Source organism: Mercenaria mercenaria, chromosome 2 (genome assembly GCF_021730395.1).
Source record: "Mercenaria mercenaria strain notata chromosome 2, MADL_Memer_1, whole genome shotgun sequence".
Lineage (NCBI taxonomy): Eukaryota > Metazoa > Mollusca > Bivalvia > Venerida > Veneridae > Mercenaria > Mercenaria mercenaria.
In genome coordinates, this window is record NC_069362.1 from 40,838,283 (window position 1) to 40,865,802 (window position 27,520).

General features: G+C 35.2%; 1 protein-coding gene across 2 annotated transcripts; it reads right to left on the reverse strand.

Annotated features, from left to right (window-relative positions):
* On the reverse strand, nucleotides 1-27,510 carry LOC123563798 (ribosome biogenesis protein BMS1 homolog). Of its 2 annotated transcripts, none has more exons than XM_053536111.1 (23): nucleotides 27,274-27,510; nucleotides 25,750-25,926; nucleotides 24,229-24,419; nucleotides 23,341-23,420; nucleotides 22,649-22,837; nucleotides 21,989-22,131; nucleotides 21,220-21,541; nucleotides 20,701-20,864; nucleotides 18,436-18,670; nucleotides 16,786-17,650; nucleotides 15,939-16,043; nucleotides 15,385-15,563; nucleotides 14,138-14,219; nucleotides 13,234-13,365; nucleotides 9,925-10,076; nucleotides 9,118-9,306; nucleotides 8,267-8,447; nucleotides 7,365-7,423; nucleotides 6,419-6,541; nucleotides 3,439-3,586; nucleotides 2,632-2,807; nucleotides 1,479-1,631; nucleotides 1-775 (listed from the first exon to the last, which is right to left on the reverse strand). In XM_053536111.1, the coding sequence occupies exons 2-23, from the start codon at nucleotides 25,917-25,919 to the stop codon at nucleotides 566-568; spliced, it is 4,248 nt and encodes a 1,415-aa protein (XP_053392086.1). In that variant the 5' UTR covers nucleotides 25,920-25,926; nucleotides 27,274-27,510; the 3' UTR covers nucleotides 1-565. The 2 variants fall into 2 exon arrangements, with proteins under 2 accessions (XP_053392086.1, XP_053392079.1); XM_053536104.1 differs by having other exon boundaries at nucleotides 27,265-27,510.
* Nucleotides 27,511-27,520: the final 10 nt, after the last annotated feature.

Sequence of the window (27,520 nt, forward strand, 5' to 3'; positions counted from 1 at the left end):
GATGTCTTCACAATTTATGTACTGTACCTCCAAGAAGCAACAACAGAAATAAACAGTAGCTTTGAATTCAAAAGATTTCCTGTGTTTTTATCATTTATTGAAGTCTGTTGCATGACATAACATACACCAAAGAGCTATAATATGTATTTTATACTTCTTTGCATACACTCAATTTAAACAAAATCATTCAAAATAAGACATATTCATTGATGTACATAATTATAAAAACTACAACAAGATTTCAACCAATGTATACATATGTTGGTACATGTAGAAATTTACTTCAAGGAAGAAGTAGGTCTGTATCTGTTAGGATTTATAAAGTAACTCAACTGACTGTCTCGCAACACGTAAATGAAGAGTGGAAGGGTTCTAAAATATGATTTACAACAGTTTTGGAAATAAAATCATCAGAATTCATATAAATTTTCAATTATCTCATATTATGACAGACCTTTTACCATGAAGAGATATAATAAAAAATCTTATGCACATGCTTTGAAATATGGTACATAATGTCAACCTCCAAAATGTATTTTTCATTTCATCAAAAATTATCCCTGATTTAGTCCCGTTTATTATTACTCTTTCTATTCTCCATTTTCCCGAGCATTCTGAACACCTGTTTCTTCACTTCTCTGTGTTTCTTCTGTTTCTCTCGGTCTATCTTTTGCATTTGTTTCTGGTGCTGAGCGACACGTTCTCGCATTTTTACATGTTCGGAACGTTTCTTGTGCTCATGTACAGACTTTAACATGGACATCATTTTGGCAATCTGAAAAACATGAATCATATGTAAGTTTAGAAATATATGGTGATTTTGAGACCTGTGATTATAAAACCAAAGTTTCAAGAAAAGTGTAAGAACGCAACCTTACCACTGATCAATTTCAAAGTTATGCTCTAAAACAACTAGTAACCCCAGTAAGCTCAACAGATTTAGATCACATGACATTTTAGATCATGGTGACAAACAGATACGGACATTTCCTGGCATTTTTTTTTATAGTATACGATGTCATAAGATTGCCAGTACTATGTAATATCACCCCAAGTGCACGCTATTTTAGACAAGATTTTTTTCCTAGAGAAAAGACAAGAATATCTATCCGTGGCGCATGCTTGGACAAACATATTCTTTCCCTGCTAGGTAGCCAAGAATAAATCAGGAGCTTAGAGAAGACACAGAGGTCTATGTAAACATGCAAGCTGTTAGCAACATGTATGTTCAATGTAAGCTTTAGAGTGCCTAAGTCTAATTTTTTCCACTCTCAATATTCTTAAGCTATTAAAAGAAACTCATACACAGATAAAGTAAATATTTCAATACATATCAACCTAAAATTGTGTAGTTTTGATAACATCTATGATGTGTTTTTGTAAAGATCCATTTTTGTTCTATTAGTAAATGATTTCATTTTTTTTACCAAAAAATAATCTAGTGCAAAGAGGTCAAAATTAAGGATTGACCATTTTACCTTGGCCTCATGTGGCTCTCTAAGAATGGCTACACGCTGAACAGGGTCCTTCTTAGCCAGAAGTGATTTAGGTGTGTCCTTGAATGGTAGCACCTTCTGTAGGGATTTTGGTACAGATAATGGTGTGTAACTTTTTCCTTTCCTCTCAATTTTCTGTAAATATGACAAAATAAAAAGAATCAGGTATAAGCAGAAACTATGTTTAATACATAAAACATGTTTTATTTAGTAAAAGAGCACAGGTTACTGTACAACACTGAGAAGTAATCATATCAAATAAATGATACATACTGCTAAGTCATTTATATTTATTTATAGGCATTAAGGTAGTTCCACACGTTTGAAAACTGGAAGTGATGGCATAATGTCACTTCATCGGATAACGTAGAATGAAGTCTGGATTCTGTATTTGGAAATAAGAAAAGTACATGACCCTATCTTTTTGTTATTTGTTGTATTTTCTAAGTTTATTATGAAACTTTGGGGGGAAAAATTATCCAAATGACTGTGCAGATCTACCTTAAATTTTGTTTGGGGGAAAAAAAAGATTTACGAGGAAATATTGTTAAATCATTAATATACTGGAGGACTAATTTAGACAGTCTTCACAGTTGTGTCTATCTGTAAAATTAAATTCAACAAGCAATTACAATTTACTTTAATTTATCTTAAAAAGTCGAAAAAAACAAATCATATCTTCCCAACGTAGATTTTCCACAGAAACCACAATATCAAATGATTTTGAAGTAAATTTGTGGAGTTCATATTTACAATAAAGACTAATGCAATATTTGTTTGTTGAAACTTAATTTCAGTTCAATTCTAAAGACTGACCAATCTAAGAAATTAAAAAAGAACCAGTCCAAATAACCAGGATTTTACAGCATCTAGCAAGTTATGCAAAATAAAAAATAAGACGGAACTGCCTGCGCTGTAAAATAAAATTATTATGTACATGCAGCTTAACCTTTAGCTGGCGGCGAGTGATTTTGCGTTTGCGACCCTTCCATGCAGGCTGATCATGGTCTGCACTGTTTGCAATTCAGTCAGAATCTTTTTTGATAAGCACCCCCTTTAACAGTTAATAGTACTGTCTAAATTGAATGATGGACCAGTCCAATTTAGAATTTTAGAAGGGTAAGGGTAAACTTACCTTATAAACAGAGTCATCTGAGAATTTGGGTTTCATGTTTTTCTCTCTGTGTAATTCACCAAGTGTTTTCAAACCTGTCCAGCCTTGTTTTTCACTCTTAGGTAATAATAGACTGGTTACCGGATTATAAAACTGAGGAACTTCAACTGGGTACCAGCTACGCAAAAACACAATATCTGTAAAACCAAAATGTCAAAGGTGTAAATAAAGTATGCAAGCTTAAAAGTACAAACATGGAAGGAATTTTATAAAAAAAAATAGTAAAAGGTACAGAACATAATCATGTCATTGTGCTTCATACTGTAAAATCAATTAATTTCGTGGGCATGAAATTTCATGGTTTTGGTCAAAATGACAATTTTGTGGGGATATGAATTCGTGGATTTCAACTTTTCAATATAAAATGAATGAGAATTTTACTTGTTCGTTGGGATTAAATTTTGTGGATTGACTCAACCACGAAAATAAGTCCCCCAAGAATATTAATGATTTAACAGTATACTGGTATGTACAATGAAGCCAAGGCTAGAAAAAAATAAATGCAGGAAATAAGCCACTCCTCCACAAAACTATTTGAGAAGAAAATATGTATGCTGTATAGCTATATGTAACTTGTGTTACTGCTCATAATCTGATAACAAACAAGGCAAGAAAATCATATACTGAAAGCTTTAAAGGCCAATGACTCTTCTAAGATCACTTTTCTAGAATAATGTCCACAATGTATGCAGTAAGGCTTGATGTGTAAATACCAGCCAAGTTTTATGATACATAAAGAAACAATAAGACTTAGTGTGAAAATCATACCACTTAATAAGATTTTATCTTCAAATGTAGCTCTAAATGCCCCTTCAGGTGTTTTAGCTGCCTTCTTGATTTGGCCTCTCACCCCACTTACAGTACGAACACTTGCTCCTTCAAACTTGGCAACCTCTAACACAGAGTTGAACATACCCTATATATAAACAAATCAAGCTTAAATCTTCACTTCAAAACAAAACATTCAACAACTTTTGCATGACAAGCATTTCTGAAATATCTGGGCTGTAGTTAAAGGTGGTCAATCACATTTAAGCTACATTTAATGACATTTTTTACTTTTTGTATATTCTGGTAGAGAATTATTTAAGGAACAAAAAGACCGATTACATAGAGTTAGATTCCTATTTGAAATGTATATTTTATCATTTTTATAAAATTTTGTAATTACTCCCCTTTAATATGAAAGTATATAAAAAGCTGGGTATTGCTTTTATTTCGATACAATGTCTAGTTTTACATTTGCATTTGATAGACATATCAACTATTGAACAATCTGAACCAAAATGCAAGTTTAAAAGCTGTGTGTAGCTTCTGAATTCATTTATTTCCAATCTATCTTGGTTGCGCAACCAAGATAGGCAAAGGGAGGTAATAATAATTTTTCAAACTTGCGTTTCTAATGAATTCCATCTAAATACATAATTTTTAATGCAAATATTTTACAAATATATTACAATATGTCTAATATTTATACATTCCCTTAAGCAAAGTATGTTTATCAAATTTATACTTATGATAAAATAACTCTATCTTGGTTGGGCAACCAGGATAGGAAAATGAAATTTTAAAAATACCTCCAGTGAAAATCTAATTTGTGTTAAGTGTTAAGTGTACATAAATGAGTGTAAATGATCAGATGCTAAAGTTTCGAACAAATCCGTTACATGGCCAAAATCTGATTATCCACCTTTAAATAAAATTCATCAATTGGAAAGGAAAATTCTGTGTTCAGTGAAAATGACCCTGATCACAGATACTCTAAAGACCCAATATTTCTTTATTCAATACATACACATCATCTTTTATTAAACAAGAGGACCATGATGGTCCTGAATCGCTCACCTGTCCCAACATGACCCAGTTTTGAACTGAGTATGACGTCGTTTTTTTTTCTCAATTATTTGACATAGTGACCTAGTTTTTGAGCTCATGTGACCCAGTTTTGAACTTGACCTAGATATCATAAAAAATGGACATTCAGACCAATTTTCATACAGATCCCATGAAAAATATGGCCTCTAGAGAGGTCACAAGGTTTTTTCATTATTTGACCTACTGACCTAGTTATTGATGGCACGTGACCCAGTTTCAAACTTGACCTAGATATCATCAAGGTGAACATTCTGACTAATTTTCATGAAGATCCATTGAAAAGTATGGCCTCTAGAGAGGTCACAAGGTTTTTCTATTTTTAGACCTAATGACCTAGTTTTTGACTGCAGCTGACCCAGTTTCAAGCTTGACCTAGATATCATCAAGATGAACATTCAGACCAACTTTCATACAGATCCCATGAAAAATATGGCCTCTAGAGAGGTCACAAGGTTTTTCTATTATTTGACCTAGTGACCTAGTTTTTGAAGGCACATGACCCAGTTTCGAACCTGACCTAGATATCATCTAGGTGAACACTCTGACCAATTTTCATGAAGATCTTGTGAAAAATATGGCCTCTAGAGAGGTCACAAGGTTTTTCTATTTTTAGACCTACTGACCTACTTTTTGGCCAAACGTGACCCAGTTTGGAAATTAACCTAGATATCATCAAGGTGAACATTCTGACCAACTTTCATGAAGATCCATTAAAAATTATGGCCTCTAGAGTGGTCACAAGGTTTTTCTATTTTTAAACCTACTGACCTAGTTATTGGCCGCACATGACCCAGTTTCGAACTTAATCTAGATATCATCAAGGTGAACATTCTGACCAACTTTCATGAAGATCCATTGAAAATTATGGCCTCTAGAGTGGTCACAAGGTTTTTCTATTTTTAGACCTACTGACCTAGTTATTGGCCGCACATGACCCAGTTTCGAACTTGACCTAGAAATCATCATGGTGAACATTCTGACCAATTTTCATGAAGATCCATTGAAAAGTATGGCCTCTAGAGAGGTCACAAGGTTTTTCTATTTTTAGACCTAATGACCTAGTTTTTGACTGCAGCTGACCCAGTTTCAAGCTTGACCTAGATATCATCAAGATGAACATTCAGACCAACTTTCATACAGATCCCATGAAAAATATGGCCTCTAGAGAGGTCACAAGGTTTTTCTATTATTTGACCTACTGACCTAGTTTTTGAAGGCACATGACCCAGTTTCGAACCTGACCTAGAAATCATCTAGGTGAACATTCTGACCAATTTTCATGAAGATCTTGTGAAAATTATGGCCTCTAGAGAGGTCACAAGGTTTTTCTATTTTTAGACCTACTGACCTACTTTTTGGCCGCACGTGACCCAGTTTCGAACTTGACCTAGAATTTACCAAGATGAACATTCTGACCCATTTTCATAAAGATCCCATGAAAACTGTGACCTCTAGAGATGTCACAAGGAAAAGTTTACGCACGGACGACGGACGCTGCACGATCACAAAAGCTCACACTGTCACTTCATGACATGTGAGCTAAAAATCACTCTGCTGTAAAATTTAATGTGTTTTAGGATACTGCAAAAGCCCTCCACTCCCCCTCCTTAACTTTAAAATACCCAAAATTTAAGTGTTTCTTCAGCATGCTCCAATTACCCATGCCTTTACCCTCCTTACAGGGTCAGAGTGCTAGCCCCATTCCCGTTAGGAAAAGAAATGGCCTAATATGCTGAATTTGACCCCCAATCACAGTAATGATGTCTCAATATCTGAATTATGTATTTACCATGATGCCAGCCAGACAACTTGGTCAACACAATGTTAACATTTTTTTCAATCTTATTAATATTTAAGATTTAGTTACATATACCTGGATAAAAGCAGTTTTGTTGTATATTTTCTGTGGTGTGCCCGTTAGTTTTAACTTCTTCACAATCTGCTGTGACTTGTCCAACTCTAAAACAACTCCTGTAGCTGCTATACGGAAATCCGCCTAGAAAGAAAATTTTAAAGATAATTCATCACTTAAAGTAGAAGCACCTTTACAGCTCACTGACCAAGCCCTTTACCTTGTGAAACAGGAAAATAAGATACAATACAGCATAGACAACTCATGGTTTCATGAAAATGCAGAAATTATATCAATAATGATTACAAGTTTTCTTCTGCACATTGGAGAAATCAATTCATATATTAGATAGTCTGCTTAAACATGCTCATATGACTGGACAGGGTAACTGCAAGCATGGTTGGCATGAAACTGATAATGGAAACTAAAGATACTGACTGCCCAAATATAATTTCCGCATCATGAAAATAATTTTTTCATATAATATTTTGGAATATGGAATATCTTGTTGGTCAATAATATGAAAGAAGGCAATGCCTCTATCGGGAATTGTTACAGTCCATCAGCTTGCCCAGAAATATGCATTTATATCAATTTAAAGGTAAATTTTAGAGTACAAAACAATACTGCACATATTTGTACTGATGTGCAAGACGCTGCGGTTCGGACAAGTTATGTGGACGCTTATTACGCACAAGCAAAAAACATGTTCTTCCAAAAAATCCAAAGTCAGACGCTCTGTGCACGTGCCGGAAGACCATATTTTATGATTCGATAGTATATCTCATTCGAGCCACGAAAATCGGTTGGATCGATTCTCTATTAGTTTCAGGTAGGTTACAGAACAATTACTGACATCAACTCGATAATACAGTCATCTCTTTTTAAACCTAGTGACATTAATCAAATAAATGGGTTAAGTTAATATGTCATTTCTACACTCAATATCTTAAACAATAATTCTTACCGTTACATTAGCAACACTTTCAACAGCTAACAAACCAGTACCCTGAGGAGTTATGGGACCTGAAAAATAAAAGTGAATTTCATGCAGGTTCTACCTATCCATTTGAAATTCGATTTTTTAATACTTTTCAAAACACTTTTGCCAGCAAAAGGGAAATTTTATTAGACCACAAAATACATAACAAAAGTATATAAAGAATTGTATAAAACTGCGCAATGGATAATGCATTGGAATAAAGAATCACTTCTTTGTCCATTTTCAATTACACCAAGTTCAAAGCTGTTTTTGATAGACAGTTTTCAATAGTTGTTCCTGGAGTCTTCACAAGTACCCATTTTTTGGAAGTAACTGCCAGCCTCTTAATATAATGCTAAGGTGGAGAAATATAATATCAAAGACAATTCTTTTTCTGTCAATCGTCACATACGGGAAAATCATCACTTTTGCAGGGGATTCATTTTCGTGGATTTTGCGTTTGAGTCAATCTCCAAAATTAAATCTTACCCTGCTAAATTTATATAATGAACTTGTCCATCTTTCAATTTGGTAAGTACTATTAACTGTTAAAAGGTGTGCATACCAAAAACATACCGACTGAATGGCAAACAGTGCAGATCATGATCAAACTGTACAGATGTGCAGGCTGATCATGCTAGAGTGAGTACACTGGTTGCAAAGGCAGAACCAATCGGGTCCGGCATGACAAAGGTAAAATCTCTGCAAATAAGCAAAATACCCATCCATTTTACCTTCTAATTTTGAAACACACAAATTGGTATCACCAAAAATCAAATGATTTTACAGTACATAAATTTCTCATCCGAGGGTAAGACTACCAATCCTAGTGTTCTACCATAATGGTCAAGCCAGTTGGGCTTATCAACTAGATTAACACAACTCACCCCAGAAACATGCATGACAATGTAGATGTTCTGGTGTATATTTCAGTAATCTGTTCCTCATATTGTGATCCTGTATAGAGTACAGGGGTATAGACTGGAATCTTCTCCAACCAAGTGAGAAAACGAGAGGATTTTTTGTCTTCAGTATCTTCTTGTGCCATCTATGCTTTTTCAATCTAGTCTGTAATAATCATATGACACAAATATTTCATCACAGAGTATATAATGACATGTGTTTACATTTGGATGCATTTTTCATTTTTGATAGGGTATGTTAATATCCAAAACGTTCAAAAGCTTGTCCTTAATTAACACAATGTCATGCTGTCAGCGAATTTTTAGCATTAACATGTTTGTTTGATGTGAATATAATGCCATCTTTTAACATTATTTCAGCTATGTAACAGTTGTTCAGAGTACCTGGGTTTTGACTCATACTAAACTATTGTCTGCAAGTAACTGACAACTTCTCTACATGAATCAATGGTGGCAGACAAATGACTTCATACGTATTGACTACAAAGAAATTATCACACAAAACATTCCCTGCACAGTACCCAAAGGTCAAACTTGCAACCTGTAGATTCACAGTCTTCTGCTCTACCTACTGAGCAACAAGGCAGGCATTCAGCATTTACAAAAACCTTCTAGAATGTAGCCTGTAATGTATTAAATCTACAAGGACTATTTTTGCAACCTTTCTTAACATTACCATGGAAGACCAGTTAGTAGAATAAATTGATTTCTTGTAACTTAAGTGAAATTGTCATATATTAAATTTTTCCTGGATCCCCATTTCCTGTCTTAAAATACTTTAAATGGAAGGTTTTCCTTCCACCTCTAATACTTACTTGTACATAACCAACAGTATTTTCTATGCTGAGCAAGCCTCCTAGGATGACTGGGTATGTAGCATCAAAGTTTGTGACAAACTCGCACGGGACCCCGTGTATCTCTACCCTTACGTACATGCCAGGTCTAAAACCCTCATACTGAACCCGTAAATCATCATCCATGTCCTCAAACACTGAACGGTTCATCTGTAAAACAGAAAACAAACAGGTAAAATTCTATAAATTGATTCTCTACAATTACTGAAATTCTTTTGACCTACCAATTTGCAGCAAATAAAACAGTTCCCTAAAACCATGTTGTTATTTTTTTCACACACATAAAATTTAATATAAATGTTTACATAAAGTCAGCTTCCTTGAAGACTACTTTAAAGAAAACAACTGAACCCTTACCATGCTAAATTTCTAAAATGGACTGGTCCATCTTCCAATTAGGACAGTACCATTTATCCACTGAAGGGATGTTTACTGAAAATTTACTGTCAGACTGAATAGTGAACAGTGCAGACCATGATCAGACTGCATGGATGTGCAGGCTGATCTTGTTCTACACTGATTGCAAAGGCAGAATCAATCGTGTCCAGCATGGTAAGGGTTAATTAATGTCACTGTTATAAGGAGTTAGTATTGCATAACTTTGAAATACTGGAGCCTTTTACTTCTAAACTGTATTTTTATATCATTGCACAGAAAGACTGCATTTCAGCAAATACATTTTGTCAGTACCTTAGTTTTCAGACTCATGAGAGGATCCTCCTACAGTTCATACCTGTACTGACCCACAAGAAGCCAGCAAGGACTCACCTTAGCCTGTTGTTCTAGCTCCTCTTTCCAATTATCATAGAACTCAGTGTCTCCCTTCATATCATACTGGGTGTCAAACATTTCCTTCAATTTACGTTTTTTCTCCACACGCCTCTCCTCAGCAGTCATTTCAGACTTTTTCTTCTTCACTTCTGCAAATAGCATATTACCCAGTTACAATATAATAAAAATAAAGTTACAGTTTTTTTTTATAGACACCAAACTCAACTGAATCCCCTCCCCCGAAGTTTTTTTTGTAAAATTATGCAGATGCTTCCTGTTTACAGACTCACATAATATTTCTTTCAACAAAACAACAGCTGTCACTAATGGTGACAAATGCCCCTGCAGCACCTTGACCTTTGACGTAGTGACCCCAAAGTCAGTAGGGATCGTGTACTCAATAAATACTATCAGCATGTGAAGTTTGAAGGTCCTGGGTGCAGTGGTTCGCGAGTAAAGTGCCTTCATGCAAAAAGTTAACACTGTGACGAAAAAACTAATATGCCTCCCTTCAGGGGCATAAAAAATAACAAGAAGTCCTTAGAATACAGTTGTGACTGCTCATAATTCTGGTTGCATTCTTTTTTTAAAATACTGAAAATCTATACCATGTGGTGCATGCAGCCTCTAAAAAGCAAACAACAGAGTTTAAAGAGGTAAATTCATGTGGAAAGACACAAATGTCACAAATGTAATTCTTTTTATCACATGTTAACTTTCACGTTGAAACATCAAAAATTCTACTTTCTTTTACTATATAAACAAGTCAATTTGACCAACATCTCCTATACTATTAATGATCACTTTTAAGTAACGGCTTTATTACACTCCCACAATGTCAAGCATGTGATAATATGTTACTAATCAAATGATTTCATACTGGACCTGTTATCTGTCAGAGGTGGTTTTACTTGTCCAAGGTCATAGAACAAATAATAAGACCAGTATTAAATCAAGTATTTCTGGTTTTAATAGCAGTATATTACCTAACTGCAGAAATGCTTGGTGAACAAACAACTGGATACTTGAAATATTCTCCAAAAAGCTATGTTAATTATGTGGAATTTCAGTACCAGGACATGTCTCAAAATAACAAGAGGACCATGATGGTCCTGAATCGCTCACCTCTTCCCACATGATCCAGTTTTGAGTATGACGTCGTTTTTTCTATTATTTGACATAGTGACCTAGTTTTTGAGCTCATGTGACCCAGTTTTGAACTTGACCTAGATATTATCAAGATAAAAATTCTGACCAATTTTCATGAAGATCCATTGGGAAATATGGTCTCTAGAGAGGTCACAAGGTTTTTCTATTATTTGACCTATTGACCTAGTTTTTTAAGGCACGTGACCCAGTTTCATTCTTGACCTAGATATCATCAAGGTGAACATTCTGACCAATTTTCATGAAGATTTCATGAAATATATGGCCTTTAGAGAGGTCACAAGGTTTTTCTATTTTTAGACCTACTGACCTAGTTTTTGACCGCACATGACCCAGTTTCGAGCTTGACCTAGATATCATCAAGACGAACATTCAGACCAACTTTCATACAGATCCCATGAAAAATATGGCCATTAGAGAGGTCACAAGGTTTTTCTATTATTTGACCTACTGACCTAGTTTTGGATGGCACGTGACCCAGTTTCGAATTTGACCTAGATATCATCAAGGTGAACATTCTGACCAATTTTCATGAAGATCTTGTGAAATATATGGCCTCTAGAAAGGTCACAAGGTTTTTCTATTTTTAGACCTACTGACCTAGTTTTTGACCGCACGTGACCCAGTTTCGAACTTGACCTAGATATCATCAAGGTGAACATTCTGACCAATTTTCATGAAGATCTTGAGAAATATATGGCCTCTAGAGAGGTCACAAGGTTTTTCTATTTTTAGACCTCCTGACCTAGTTTTTGAAGGCACATGACCCAGTTTCGAACTTGACCTAGATATCATCAAGGTGAACATTCTGACCAATTTTCATGAAGATTTTGTGAAATATATGGCCTCTAGAGAGGTCACAAGGTTTTTCTATTTTTAGACCTACTGACCTAGTTTTTGACCGCAGCTGACCCAGTTTCGAACTTGACCTAGATATCATCAAGATGAACATTCTGACCAATTTTCATGAAGATCCATTGAAAATTATGGCCTCTAGAAAGGTCACAAGGTTTTTCTATTTTTAGACCTACTGACCTAGTTTTTGATGGCATGTGACCCAGTTTCGAACTTGACCTAGAATTTACCAAGATGAACATTCTGACCCATTTTCATAAAGATCCCATGAAAAATGTGACCTCTAGAGTGGTCACAAGCAAAAGTTTACGGACGGACGCACGCACGCACGGACGCACGCACGGACGGACGACGGACGACAGACACCGCGCGATCACAAAAGCTCACCTTGTCACTTTGTGACAGGTGAGCTAAAAATAAAAAGGTATGTTACTTTTCTTTAAAAAATGTTTTTATAAGGAATTGAACAGTCCGGAGGTGTGGCTCCTTTATGCAGCCTTTTTCCAAAATAATTGTTTTCTAGAGTAATATACACATTTTTATATCCTATTCAAAATTCATACTGACATACAGCTGTGTTTGGTGCTGAATCAGTCTATCTAATATTGGATAGTTGAATAAGAAATGAAGAAACTTGTCCAGCTGGATAGAACAATACTACTTTTTTTCCACTATTAACCTGTAAGGAAAGACAGGGATTTTTTTCAGCCGTTTTTATAGCCGTTATTTGGCTATATTCCCAATACCAAAAAGTATGTGTTTTTCCCAAAATGAGTGCAAAAATTCCCAATGTACATTCTGAAAAAAATTTCATCAAAATTGCACAAATATTGACCAAATTATGGACAATTTTGTAATGGAAGTATATTAAAGAGGTTGTACAATGTGAAACAAGTGTATGAGAAAGTGCTTAAACACATCCTTACTATATCCTATTGGACTAAATATTTCCCAATTTGGAACATTTATCCGTCAAAATTCCCGATTTTGAGGGTATAGGCTATGTTCCCAAATTAGCTAGAAAAAACCTGAAAGAACTTATCAGCACATACATTTCCAAGTACATGTACTAAAATACTTCGCATTTTTTGTCATATCAAACTTATATATAGATAAATTGGAAATCCTGTCATAAGTAGGTATTATATGCCATTAAGACACAACCACAGATACATTTGAATGCTTGCAGTTACTTAATAAACAACATTCAATCATACTTTGAGAGATATGATGGTTCAGCGATTAGCCCAGTTATATAAAATGACTATACACATCAAGAATTACCTTCAGGTTGTTTATCTTTCTCTCCATCTGACCCCAATTCCTCCTCATCATCAATATCATCATCATCAGCTTCTTTTTTTCCTTTATGTTGTTCTCCAGTCTCAAGATCTTCAAAATCTCCATATAACTCATCTGAAGGGAAATCAAACAATCAAACATATGCAGTATTAAGTTGCATCTATTTTGCTTTAACTCATACCGTTTTCCCATGTTTTTTTATTTTTTTATTTGTCAGGTAAAACATCACCGTGACACAGCAACTTTTCACCTTTGCGTGGTGCTGGAAGACCAAAGACGCCCTTCAGAGCATTATTTCAGGCATGGGAGGACACCTGGGTAGAACCAGCATCCTTTGACAAGCCAGCTTCCTCTTATGAAAGAATTTTACACCCAAAGTCAGAACCAACAGCCGTGAAGAGCAAGTGATTCCAAGAGGGCATATTTTACCACTTGCTCACAGATTTAAATATAACCCTTCTAATACATAATGGTAAAAGTATAATACATAATATACCGGTACCTTTAAAGATGAAATACATAGGCAAAATTGAAAACTATATATAACATACAAGCATTCCTTAATTTGATGTCAAAACATCAGCCTTTATTTCAAATGTAATAATGTATCAAGTCTGCTGGCTTGCTTATAAATATTTCTACTAACACTCATAGCTATTTTGTACCATTAATAATAAACAAGTCTTTAATCTATGCTAAGAATTGTAAATAATTCATGTCTCTCATTTGGTATAATGCCTCTTTGTAGGGGAATAGCAGAAAGTATACTAAAAACTATTCCTAGAAGTTTTTAACATGTGTGTAAATATTCATCAAAAGCAACAAGCAACCATCCAACATACAATGTGAACTTGAAGAGGATTTATGACAAACACGTAAAATTTACCATCTTTCTGTAACAATGCTTCAGCATCTTTATCCTCATCCCATTTCCCAGTGACAAAACAATCTGCTATCATCTCTTGTATCTGTAAATATACAGAGAACTTCCATTTTCTATCAACTTTTTTATTTTGGCTAAACAGTAACCTTTTTTCAATGGTTTTTGGAATCACTCTCTAGTTTGCTTCCTGGAAAATCTTTTGCTTTGAGATCATATATTATAACTGAAATTATAGACCACTGACAAATGGCAACCTTAACCAGATTTCATGGTTATAAAATAGAATTGTTGACCACTGTACAATGGCCTGTTTAACCAGACTACAATGTTCTAAAACTCAGTTTCAAGACCAGCTTAAGAATACAACATTTCCACAGGTCAACTTTTAGAAAGACTGTGAAATCACTGCATTTCTTGGGCATGGAATTTTGTCATTTTGCCTAAAAAAGTTTGCTTTATGGGATATGAACTCAGTTTTTTTTCTTTTTTTTTCTTTTTCTGTTACGTTCGTGTCTAATGTCGCACCAACACAATCATAGGTCATACACCGACTTTCTAGATTTGATGGTCTAGGTGGACCCAAGGTGCTCCTATGTGCATTATTTCCTTGTGAGCGGGCACCTGAGTAGAACAACTGACCTTCCATAAGACAGCTGAAAGGCTTCCTCACATGAAGAATTTAACATCTTAAGTGAGGCTTGAACCCAGGATATGAATTTCAATTTTTCAAGGTAAATTGAATAGGACATTAACTTGTTCATTGGAATCAAATTTTGTGGATTTTTGCAACCATGAAATTCAAAACAATTAGTCCCCAATAAATATTAATGATTATAAAGTAGCCAATCAGATGCTGAAGTTTAGAAACTGCGTTTTATAACCCTTAGCAATAGACCTGAACTCTGTATCCCCTGGTTGAGTGACCAGCATTTTATCCACTACAACACAGCTCCCCTAAACGGCTAAACGTTAAAGGTTACTGTTAATTTCAGACTCTTGATGGTTTCAAATCATCAGCATGAGGACAAAGCATATTAAGGTATTCAGTTTCAAATCAATATATAAGAAGTCCTGTGCTCATAATTCTTATAAATACAGGACAGTTTCGTATGATCAGTTACAAGTTCTATTTAGAACTTAAATATGACTTTTCAACAAAGTTTTATCAATATAATGGTCATCAATAAAGGTACCAGAGTTACCTGATTTCATATCAATTTCAGTCCAATAAATTAATGTTGATATTTTACCTTGTCTATATCTAACTGGATAAGTGTATTTTTTAGACATTTAGAGCAGTCAGTACTGTTGACAGCCACTCTATCGATGGCTTGAGCCTCGCTCTTCTCCTTCAGCACCTTAAACAGTCCACCAATCTCATCCTCATCTTCTTCATCACCTTGATCAGCTTCTTCAGCACCTGTCTCATCTGCAAAAAGTAAACATATTTAAAACTGTAAAAACAACCAATCAGCATGATGTAAACAACCTGTCAGCAAGATGTAAACATCCCATCAGGAAGATGTAAACATCCCATCAGGATGGTGTAAAACATCCCATCAGGAAGATGTAAACAACCTGTCAGAATGAGGTAACAAACCACCAATCTAATATGTAATATTATCAATATAACATATCAGAGAAAAAAGAGTGAAATAAAAAGAAAATCAGAAAGGGGTGGAGTGGGGGGGGGGGGGGGGCATGGATGGAGATTGAGGAACAAGTATGATGGAAATAAAAAAAACCAATAAAATATATAATTTAGTGTGGGGAATGTAACAAAAACATTTAACAGAATTCTGACCTTTTCCGTAGATTAGTTTTCTGTAGTTGATTCTACCAGCTTGTCTCTGTCTGAAGTTAGCAGCTGCCTGGGAAGCGAGGTCATGTTTCCATCTAAATGATCCATCTATAAATATCATAGACTAATGCTTAGTATATGGGCTGACCTCTATATACATATTATATAATTTATGTGTTTTGTCAGGGTTTAAGCAAAACAGAAATATTAACTTTCCGGCATTAAAATGATGGAGGAGAAAGACCCAAGTTCTAGGAAATATTTAACATTTAGCACACTAAATTTCTATAATGGACTGGTCTGTCAATCAATTTGGGCAGTGCCATTTGTTATCTGAATGGGTGTTCACTGAAAATTTACTGACTGAAAAGCGAACAGTCAGACCATGATCTTGGTCTGCAAAGGTTGCACAGGCAGAACCACTTGCCGAAAGCAGGCTAAAGGTTAAAGCACCAGTAAGCACCTTGTCCTACACAAAATCATCAATTTTCTAACTGAAAACGAATAAAATGGATTTGCATGTTTTTTCTTTTTGTCAACAAATATCCTACTGGGGTGTTATACTTATCACTGATGTGGACATCACATAAACTTTCCCTTTTTAGCCAGTACATTTGTTGTGTTTCTGTGCAAGATCAAAATTTGTTCTTCACCATATACTCACTTTGTATGTTACATTCACTAAACAAAGATTTCATTATGACCATTATTCTACAATAATTATTATCATTATTATTGTTAAAAATATTATTATTAGTGTGTGCTTTCCAAGATATAAAATACCATCATATTTCAGCAAATCACTAAAAAAATATGTGATGTAATATCACCCATTTCACAACATAATTACCCTCTTCATCATCTTGTTCCATATCAGATGCTTCTTCTTCTTCATCTTCCTCATCTTCCACTTCATCTGCCTCACCAATCACTTTTTCCTCTACTTTTGATACATCTTCATTTTCCGTTTTCTTTTTAGCATTCAACATAAAATAATCTGTCTCTGACAGACTCAATAACTTTTCGGACAATGATTTTCCTGACTTTATGCTATCACCAGAAGCTTTCTTTTCATTGGGATCACTTGTTTTATTAAGTTTCTGTTCAGGTGATTTTTGTTTTGAAGTTTTAAATGTTACTATGTCACTTTCACTAGAATCGCTTTCACCTGAACTTTCAGAGTCACTACTACTTTCATTTCCTTGACTTTCTGACTTTTCATTTTTACTAGTTAATTTATCTACACTTGAATGAGCTTCCTTAATACTGGTTTTTCTTTTAGAATTTGGTGTATCATTCAACTTCTTTTTCTTAGCACTAGTTTGTTTGCTGCTAACTAGACTTTCACTACCAGTTTTATTGCTTTTACTTGAATTTTGAATATTATCACATTTATTACAACTGTCATCATCATCATCCTCATTGTCCTCTTCCTCCTCCTCATCATCATCACTATCTTCTTCATTTTCGTCACTATCACTTTCATCCTTGTTGACATCATCAATATTCTTGCTTTTACAACTTTTATTCCTTTTACTTCTGCTCATTTCATTATCACTTGCATCATCACTTTCAACCTCATCATCATCATCATCATCACTATCATTTTCATCACTGTTGTAATCTGAGGGTTTCAACTTTTTCATTTTCTGTACTTCCTCTTCATCAGAATCTGAATCATCAGATGCAAGATCCATCTCTGGAAGAGGCTTACTCTGAAAATCATGTCACAACAGTGTTTTTAGAAATGTGTATGTATCAGATTAATCAAAAAAACTGTTTCTCCTTTTTTGCAGCTAAATAAATCTCATTTTGTCCTTCATTTCTTCTAAATTTCCATTCCAAAATGGTACCTAAAATTTTTCCCCAAGCTCTTCAACTTTAAAACAAGAGCTGTCACTAATGGTGACAAATGCCCCCGCAGCGCCTTGACCTTTGACCTGATGACCTTGACCTGGTGACCCCAAAGTCAATAGGAGTCATGTACTCAATAAGTACTATCAGCATGTGAAGTTTGACGGTCCTGGGTGCAGTGGTTCGCGAGTAAAGTGCCTTCATGCAAAAAGTTAACGTTGTGACGAACGAACTAACTAACGAACGGACGGACAGTTGAAAACTAATATGCCTCCCTTCGGGGGCATTAAAAATAACTGATTACAAGTAAAAAAGACTTTTTACACTAAATTTTCGTCAGAAGTTAACACTGGGACATCTATACAAACTGTAAGCTACACCTTACAAAAAATAAAACTTATTCACTTTTCAAACCATCAGGCAAACATACTGAACTGGCTGTTATATCTAAAAGTAAGCTAGCTCACAAAGTGCAAGCTTCATATATACTTGTAGATTTAAATAGATGACAGTCTGATATTATCAAAAATTTCATGTTCTAGAACTCAACTTATATATTACTGTCTCATAGTTGTAGCCATTTTCTACTTGAATATTTAATTTTAATGTAACTGTTAGCGGATACCTGAAATATAGTTAAAATTACCTTTGTGTCTTTCTGTTTGTGCTGCTTCTTGTTGGTAATATCATCATCATCATTGTCATCATCACTTTCTTCTTCAGAATCATCAGAATCAGAATCATCCTCATCATCATCATCAGGTTCTGAGATATCATCATCATCACTACCATCAACTTTCACCTTTTCAACTTCCTTATCAAATACTGCCCTCCGCCTCACTCTACCATCAGCCTTTACTGTTTCAAACTGCCTACTTCCACTTAAGTAAAAGAAGCACAATTCTAATATCCGCAATTTATGCTATTTCAAATGAGTGATCACGACCTCTTTCTCCTCCTTATATGGGACACGTAAAAGTGTACTGCATTAAATTTTGACAACTAACTCAAAGTATGGGTATAAAAATCACTGACACGTGTTAGAGAAGAAGTAATACAGGAAGCCTTTATTGAGTACATTTTAACAAAAGTTTTCACTATCATGATGTATTCTAAGTGAACCGAAGTCTTAAGATTAATCAACACAGTTTAGGTCATACATGTATGGCGACTTTCCAGGTTTTAAAGTGAAGGAAGACCCAAGGTCAGATCATGCCACTGGGCACCTGTATAGAACCACCAAATATATCCAATGCAGCAGGTTGTCTTCCTCTAGTGACAACCTGAGCAGGGCTCCAGCCAGTAGAGATTGGAAGCAAGAAATCTAGTCAGCAACCATTACCACTTCACTATGGATGTTCCATTAAAATAACAAAGGTGCAGAATGTCACAATATACGCCCGTCACAGCAAATTTGTTTACACTAGCACCTGTATTTGCAAATGGAATTTTAATTTTCTAGTTGTTTACAATGTTGTTTTTTTTAGAAATTATTGTAATTCTTTTATTTTTCTAAGTCCACAAAAAAAATCCTTACCAGGTAGAGATACCTTAAAATACACCCAAAATTTGAAAGTAACATCAATGTTGTACCACAGAAAAGTGGTCTTGGTTTTTCCCTACGGTCAATTATAAAAAAGTTACAATGTAAGTTATTTATAGTAACAACTAAGGGAAGTTAATCTTTAAAGAGAAAAAAAAAAAAAAAAAAAAAAAATCGAAAAAAAAAAAATTACAAGTCCAAACAAAAATCCTTACCAGGTAGAGATAGCTCAAAATACACCTCAGAATTGGATGTAACATGCATGTTGTACTACAGAAAAGTGGTCTCGATTTTTCCCTACGACTTGTAATGAAAAAGTTACAATATAAGCTATTTATAGTAACAGCAAAGGGAAGTAATTCAAAAGAAGGGACCAGCGCATGACACTCCGTCTCATGATGGTGTACAATTGTGCCAAGTTACATCAAAATCCCTCCATGCATGAAGAAGAAATGCTCCGGACAATGTCATTCTTGTATCTGACCTTTGACCTTTAAGTGTGACCTTGACCTTAGACCGAGGGACCTGGTTCTTGCGCATGACACTCCGTCTCATGCTTGTGAACATTTGTGCCAAGTTGTATCAAAATCCCTCAATGCATGAAGAAGAAATGCTCCGGACAAAGTTTTCATTCTTGTATCCTTTGACCTCTAAGTGTGACCTTGACCTTACCCTTAGGGACCTGGTTCTTGCGCATGACACTCCGTCTCATGATGGTGAACAATTTTGCCAAGCTACATCAAAGTCCTTTCATGCATGAAGAAGATATGCTCCGGACAAAGTCATTCTTGAATTTTTCGTTCTTGTATCCTTTGACCTCTAAGTGTGACCTTGACCTTAGACCTAGGGACCTGGTTTTTGCGCATGACACTCCGTCTCATGATGATGAACAATTGTGCCAACTTTCATCAAAATCCCTCCATACATGAAGAAGATATGCTCCGGACAAAGTCATTCTTGAATTTGACCTTTGACCTCTAAGTGTGACCTTGACCTTACACCTAGGGACCTGGTTCTTGCGCATGACACTCCGTCTCATGATGGTGAACAACTGTGCCAAGTTCCATCAAAATCCCTCCATGCATGTAGAAGATATGCTCCGGACAAGGTCTGTGGACGCCGCCCGCCCAACCGCCCATCCGCCCGCCAAGGGCGTTCCCATAATACGTCCCGTTTTTCAAACGGGCGTATAAAAAGGTCTCCCTGTCACAGATTTAAACTCAATGTAAATGGGTATTCTGCATTTCTTGCAAATACCACAATGTTTTCTAAACACCTGCAAACCTGTATTCTATTCTAAATACATCTTTTTAACTTTCTTACTATAAAACATTTACGTGTTTTTTTAATTCTAAATATATTTCATACCTGTAATCTTCCTGGTCACTGTCATCATCAACAAGCATTTCTGAACTTTTGATTCCATCAGAGAATAGTGACACCTGTGATGTTGTCATCTTTTTATCCAATGGGTTGTTAAGTGACATCATAGAAGACACAAGCTCATTCATTGGCTGAGGAGCATCTTCATCCTGTCCAATGACAAATCAGTTAACATTAGATACCTCCTATTAAAACCATTTTGAAGGCTTTGAGAGAAGCTCAGCGCTCAAACTTTAAATTACTTTTGTTTCAACTCTTCTATGAATCAATATCGTGAATAAAAAATCTTTAGCATTTCATATACTTATTGAAAGGCTTGCCAGTCAAAAGTCAAAATTACTGTCTTATTACACAACATCAGAATTTAATTCACAGTTATTTTTTTAAATTTTATACTTTAATGCAGAAACACGTTTTAATCATAGACATGTCATACAGCACAAACTATTTACTGGCAATTTATGTAATACTACGGAGTCATGTAATAATTTGAATTATTCCTACCCTTTGTGCATCTGTGTGTGAATGACTTCCACCAAGGTCAATATAGACTGCGTCCTTGTCATAAACAATACCACCTACGCCAGACATTGGTGCATAAACCAGTCTATCTCTCTGACTAAGTGACCGTTTCTTCTGCTTTTCAGGGGTGGGACAGGGGTCAGACAGGAACTGTAAATCATGTATAGAGAAATCTCCACAGCCTGGTATATGAACGTTAATGTTGTTTTTCATGTGCGTGCCATGTAGATACCCGTAAAGGGAAACATTACGATCGGCTTTACTGTATTGTCGCACTGTCTCAGGGTCTGTTATATCTTCCATTCTAAAATACACATGCATAAGAAATATATATCTTTAAGAATTAAATGCTATTAATTTGTGCGTTTATATGAGTATGAACCACATTGGGCCTTCCTGCAAATTCATGAATCGCGCTAGCAAAAACGTTACTAATGCCCTGTTTTGACTGCCTCTACTTTCTAACACTCATTTAGGTATATGACAAGATTCAAGTAAGGAAGGGCAGACAGAGCAATGGAACTTCTCCTATTTACACAAACTTCTATTTGTAACAGGTTTTTCTGGTATCAATCTGTACTGGGGTATCATTTACTTATTATCAGATTAAGCCAGAACTAAAATGATCAAAACCAAAATAATCTAGTCTCTAAATCCATTATCATTTATAAAACAGACTAAAATCAAAACCTTTTCTTTCATCCTTTAAATAAATTGTCACAACTGCCTACCCTTATCCATTCTACATTACCTGTCAGCTAGTATATATGGATGTGTTGTCCTCCAGGTCAAAGGTCGGAACTTCATCACAGATATAAACCTGCAGAGATTGTGCACTTCTGTCTTCTGGTATTCTCCATTCACCATACCAGACAGGTAAAACAGCTTGGCACCCTAGAAAAATATTGATTCTTGAATGACAACTTCATTCTTTAACTAATTGTACATTATTCTCGGATTTTTTACCTTTTGTTAAACTTTTTTTTTTCAATTCTCCCTTTATAAATGGAAAATATTTTAAGAACATCAAAGTTAAGACTTAAGTTCTTTTATTCTGCACAATGAACCCTTTTTCGTAAATTCTGCATAAATTTTGTAAAATGTATATGTGTGAAATGTATCTTAATATGTGAATAGCATACTGAAAATAATTTTATTTTCAAGAGGCTTTAAGTTTGCTATGCATGTATTACACACACATGTATTACACACCAGCTTGTTAACCATATGGTACTACTTAAAATTATAAGGGTCTTTTTGGCAAATACACATATTTACGAAAACAGCCTGTTTGCCAATATAGCAAAACTAAATCCATTGCAAACATTTCTAATTTTAAAGTAACACAATAGAGGTCAGCAACTTCCATCACCTAGCCATACAGGCCCCACTCCACGATTGCAACATTTACCTGATAAACTTCAGTCCAGAACCTATGTTTGAGCCTCTTCTTGGTTTTTCGTAATTTCTTGCTGTCCTTGAAGGAGTCCAGGTGTGTTAAAACTCCCATGATTCTTGGAAACCCATGCACTTGACAGATATTGAGAAACTCGAATGTTTCCATCTCGAAACCAAAACTTGCATCCACCAACAGAAGGACCTGCCAGTATTTAAGGGATTAAATCCTTAAAAGTATATTTACCGGTACAATATGCACTAAAATCTACAAGGCCTTCTTTTGGCAGCACAGAAAGGAACCAAGCAAAAATAATATAAGGTTCTCTGTTTAACTGAGTCTGTTGAAGAGAGGTAATGAAATGTGAAACACCTCTAACCTCCCTTAGCATCATCTTCATCAGAACTCTACTATCCATTAACACTGAATGAAATCCATGACCTCAAAGGACCAGAAAATATAACAACACTGAAACCAAGTATGGGAAGACATGGAACTGGAATTAGTCATATAGTGACGACTTTGCATATCATGAAAATCAGCTCCCCTACAAATATTAATGATGTTGCAGTGTAAGGTTATTTACACACTCAGAAACTTCATCTATCACAACTATAAACCAAATCAAAAACAGATAACTTGAGGATATTGATGAAAATTACAGCAACTTTGATCAAATCATTTACTATGTCAACAATGTTACTTACCAAGTCTGCTACTTTAGCTATATCAATCATGGCACTGATATCATTGTTACATTCTATAATTGTCAGTCTTCTCTGCTTCCCTAAAAATATCAATACAAGAAAACTTCAGTCATATTCACTCCAAATTCTGTCATAAGTCTATTTCATATCACTTAATTCTAATTATTCTTATGAGTACTTGAAGCTGTTTGTTTAAAATGTTTGAGACATTGGTTTAAATTTAACAGTCATGGTGTTTGTTTGTTTGCTTGTTTTGGGTTTAACTCCGTTTCTCAACAGTATTTCAGATATGTAACGGCAGACAATTAACCTAACCAGTGTTCCTGGATTATGTACCAGTACAAACCTGTTCTCCGCAAGTAACTGCCAACCTCCCCACTTGAATCAGAGGTGGAGGATGAATGATATCAGACTGAATGTCTTTTATCAAATCGTTACAGAGAACTCACGACCCCGCGATCCGTAAATCTGCACTCTCTCTATTGAGCTAAGTGGGTGGGCTAACAGTCATGGTGTACTAGTATATGAACTATTAAGCAAGCCTGAAACCACAACAGCTAGAATTAGGGATCTTAAACTTACTTATATTCTCACTTCTTCATTACCTAAATATAATATAAGCTTTATACTTAACAACTGTTAAGTATGTATTCCTCTGTGCTAGAGTGGTCCAGGTTCGATTTCCGACTAAGGCATGTTTTTTTGTTCTGGATTTGACATTTTTATGATATTTTAAAGACAAAAACTCCTGTTCTAATGATCATAATATGACCAAACTTCAATTTTAAAGGAAGATCATTTTAGCCAAAATCTGGCGTTCAGTGCCTTTAAATGAAAGGAATTGTGACTCCTTCAACAAAAATGCAGCAAACTTATCTATATTCTTACCTGACACTACAGTAACAGGACCTTGTATTTTTGTTAACCTCTGCTTTGTGAAGTTTTTCACCACACATTTCAGCAATGTTGTTTTCCCGACTTTTGGAGGCCCTACAACACCAACTATGATAGGGGGAGGCTCCAATGGGGTGCGATCAACAATAGGAATATGCTGCTTCTTGGTCTTCAAATCTTGTGTTCTATAAATAACAATCAAATTACAGTTGAATCTGCCTTAGCAACCACCTATATTATACAGCCACTTGCCTTAGTCAGCCAGTCAACAGAAAGTTTGTTCAAATTCTCAACTTATCTTAAGCAGTCTTAAGCAGCCAGACTGCGCGGCTCCCTAGGCTGCCTGCCTAATACTAATACCAGCAGCCAGTCTAGACTGTATGTGTTCTATAAATAGTATTCCACCAAAAGGTATTCCTCACTTCTCCAAAATTGTATAGAGGCTAAGAGCAAGTTTACTTTGCAGGTTAATTTCTAACAACTAATAGTCATCAAACAACAAATGAATTAAATTTAACATATTAATCTTTGAATCATATTAAATAAAATCTAATAATAGCGTTTTAAGGTTGTATTGGAAATACACAAAGAATAAGAACAAAATTGATAAACTATGAAGAAACATTTTGGCATATGGAATCACAGAATTTGATCAATCCAGCAATGTCTAACCATATATGAGGTGATGCAGCAGAAACCTTCGTGAGTTTCAAGCAAATGAACATCCCACTGGCTGACTGCCAGATAGATAACATAGCTCCACTGCTCGTAACATCCAGTTTTTCATTCACAGTTCATTTTAACTGACTAAGCACCAAAAAACATTGAACATACACATGTGGTGGACGGATAGCTCAGTGGTTTGCACACTGGCCTTCCAATCCTGAGGTCGGGGGTTTGATCCCCGGCAGCTACTCGGGAATTTTCAGAAACGCTTTTCAGTGTTTCCCACTCAACTAGAGGTGTACTGGTCAGGAACCCAGGCAATCCTTGCATGTATCAGTGCTATACACTGGGCACGTTAAAGAACCAGGCTGTCTATTTGCAATGAGCTAGGCTAAGTTAGCCAGACAAGCCTGTATCTGATTTCTGATCTCTCTGTCGTGGGGGCTTGAAGGATGAATTATGCACCCTGTGTGGCTTCATTTGAACTATGTAAAGCGCCTTTGAACGTGAAATTGATCATGAAAAGGGCGCTATATAAATCTGGTAAAATAATAATAATGTTTCTCATTCATACATGTCATATAAAGAGAATTTTCAAGTTTGTAATGCTTTAATTATATAAAGGACATTTTAAACTCTTAAAAGGATTTGAATTTTAAATGATTGACCCAAGACAGGATGTCTGATACTACACTTATTCACGACAGAAAATACAAGTTAATAGCCTTACAGTACTTTACAGGTATGTTTACATTCTTAGAACTGACATGCTTTACCCTAGTGCAATGCTGGAAGGAAGAGTAACATTTCATGAATAAGTGACCGTTACACACTTTATGTGTAGATTACCTCTGCACAGTTTTCAATGCTTTGTTGGCATGCTGTATTGAAAATGCTCTTGGATTCCTTTGTTGTGGGGTAAGATTATGGTCCACATCTTGCTTTGCTCTCTTCCTGGCTGCTTTAGGTCCTGACAACTTCTTTCTGTGTGCTTTCTTATTATCTGACTGCTCTTCCATTATGTGTCTGAACAAATATAAGTTGAAAAATGACTAACATTTTGTGGGCATAAAACTTCTAATTTTCTGCAAAAATAATATTGTAATTTCCATAGTGGTGACATAAATATTATATATATAAATACAGAACAATTAAAGCAACAACTACCTGTCTGGACACATGGTACTGTAAACAGTCAGGGGTGTAACTGTTTTTAAGTTATGTAACCTATTTCAGTAACTTTTTCAACATAATTCAAGCATTTTATAACCTGTATTAGTTATAAAATATAGTTACCTCAGGTAAGTTATTAAAAAAAAAAGAGAGTCTTTTTGCTGTTCTCACAAAGTGACCTTTAAAGTGAAACTAGTAGCAAACTGTGGTTAATCCAATTCTTTTTTAGTCTGATCATGACCTGATAGCATAATGGGATGTTAAGTGTTTTATAGCTTTAAAACTTTTGCGTAAAACTTTTATCAGCCTTGCGTAAAATTTTTTACTGCATAGCTGGAAAGATAAGAGTTTAAGAATTCAGGAAATAATTGCATGAGTCTCATTCAAAATGAGAAATTGGCACAGGAGGGCTTTGTAATATTTTATGATAACTGAAACAAGTTATGAAAGTATAAGCAATAACTCAAATGGGTTATAAACTGCGATAATTTGAAACAGTTACACCCCTGACTGGTAAAGTGATGCATTAAAGCAATCTGGTACCCCACCCCCTTTCTGGTTTTCAAAAACTTACATGCACTAGATCTATATTTAATGGTAAACAAATAAATTGAAAAATATGCTCTTTAGTTTGGAGGATGACCTAGTCCAACAAATTTGATGCGATCCTAGGAAATATTGAGATAATTTTTTCATATTGGCAATATCCCCACTCGCGTCAAACACTCGAAAAACCAAAATAGTGGAAGCAAATTCCGATGAAATTTTCATCGCTGATGACGCTTTACATACTATAGGTTTAAATGCTGATTATGTCACGAATTGGCCATAAATTGAAATAAATCTTACATGTATCGAAAGGGGATTCAATTCGTCACTGATTTATGTAAAAATTACTAATTTTCTGGTGATTTAAACCTATGTATGTAAGTCGTTTGTAGAAAATAATCGGCACGATGGTGGTGTAGTAGAACTAATCCGAAGCATACAGTTTGTTTTGTGGTGGCTGCAAATGTCAGAAATCAAAAAGCAGCCACTCATGGACAGTAATTAAGCCATTGTCCAGATGGTGGTGCGGATAAGGAAAATTATCTGCAAGACCTTCCTGCAGAACAGTAACCAGTAATAAATGGCAAATACTACAAGTAACAACAGTTCAGATCTAACTAACTAACAAACTAAGTTACTAACATTAATTACAATTCAATTTGAACTTTTGAAAACCAAAATGTTCCTGATCCGGATGTATGGTCACTTGAGAAACAGAATAATTTTCACCGATTATCTGCCATCGTAAATGACAGTGATATGAATCAAACTAGTCAGTCTTGTACAGATTTGTTCCCCACACCACTTTACAGTAACCCCAGGGAAGAAGTCGCAATAAAACTTGTTTTTATTAAACACGTGTGTTGACATCTAACCGGTGTCGATGTAGCTTTGCTTT

Excerpts from the sequence above, each read along its gene's own strand:
- LOC123563798 (XM_053536111.1), bottom strand. The coding sequence starts at position 25,919 with ATGGAAGAGCAGTCAGATAATAAGAAAGCACACAGAAAGAAGTTGTCA. Across the intron at positions 24,420-25,749 it reads GCATTGAAAACTGTGCAGAG|AACACAAGATTTGAAGACCA; the intron begins GTAATCTACACA and ends TGTTATTTATAG. Across the intron at positions 9,307-9,924 it reads AGCTAGAACAACAGGCTAAG|ATGAACCGTTCAGTGTTTGA; the intron begins GTGAGTCCTTGC and ends TCTGTTTTACAG.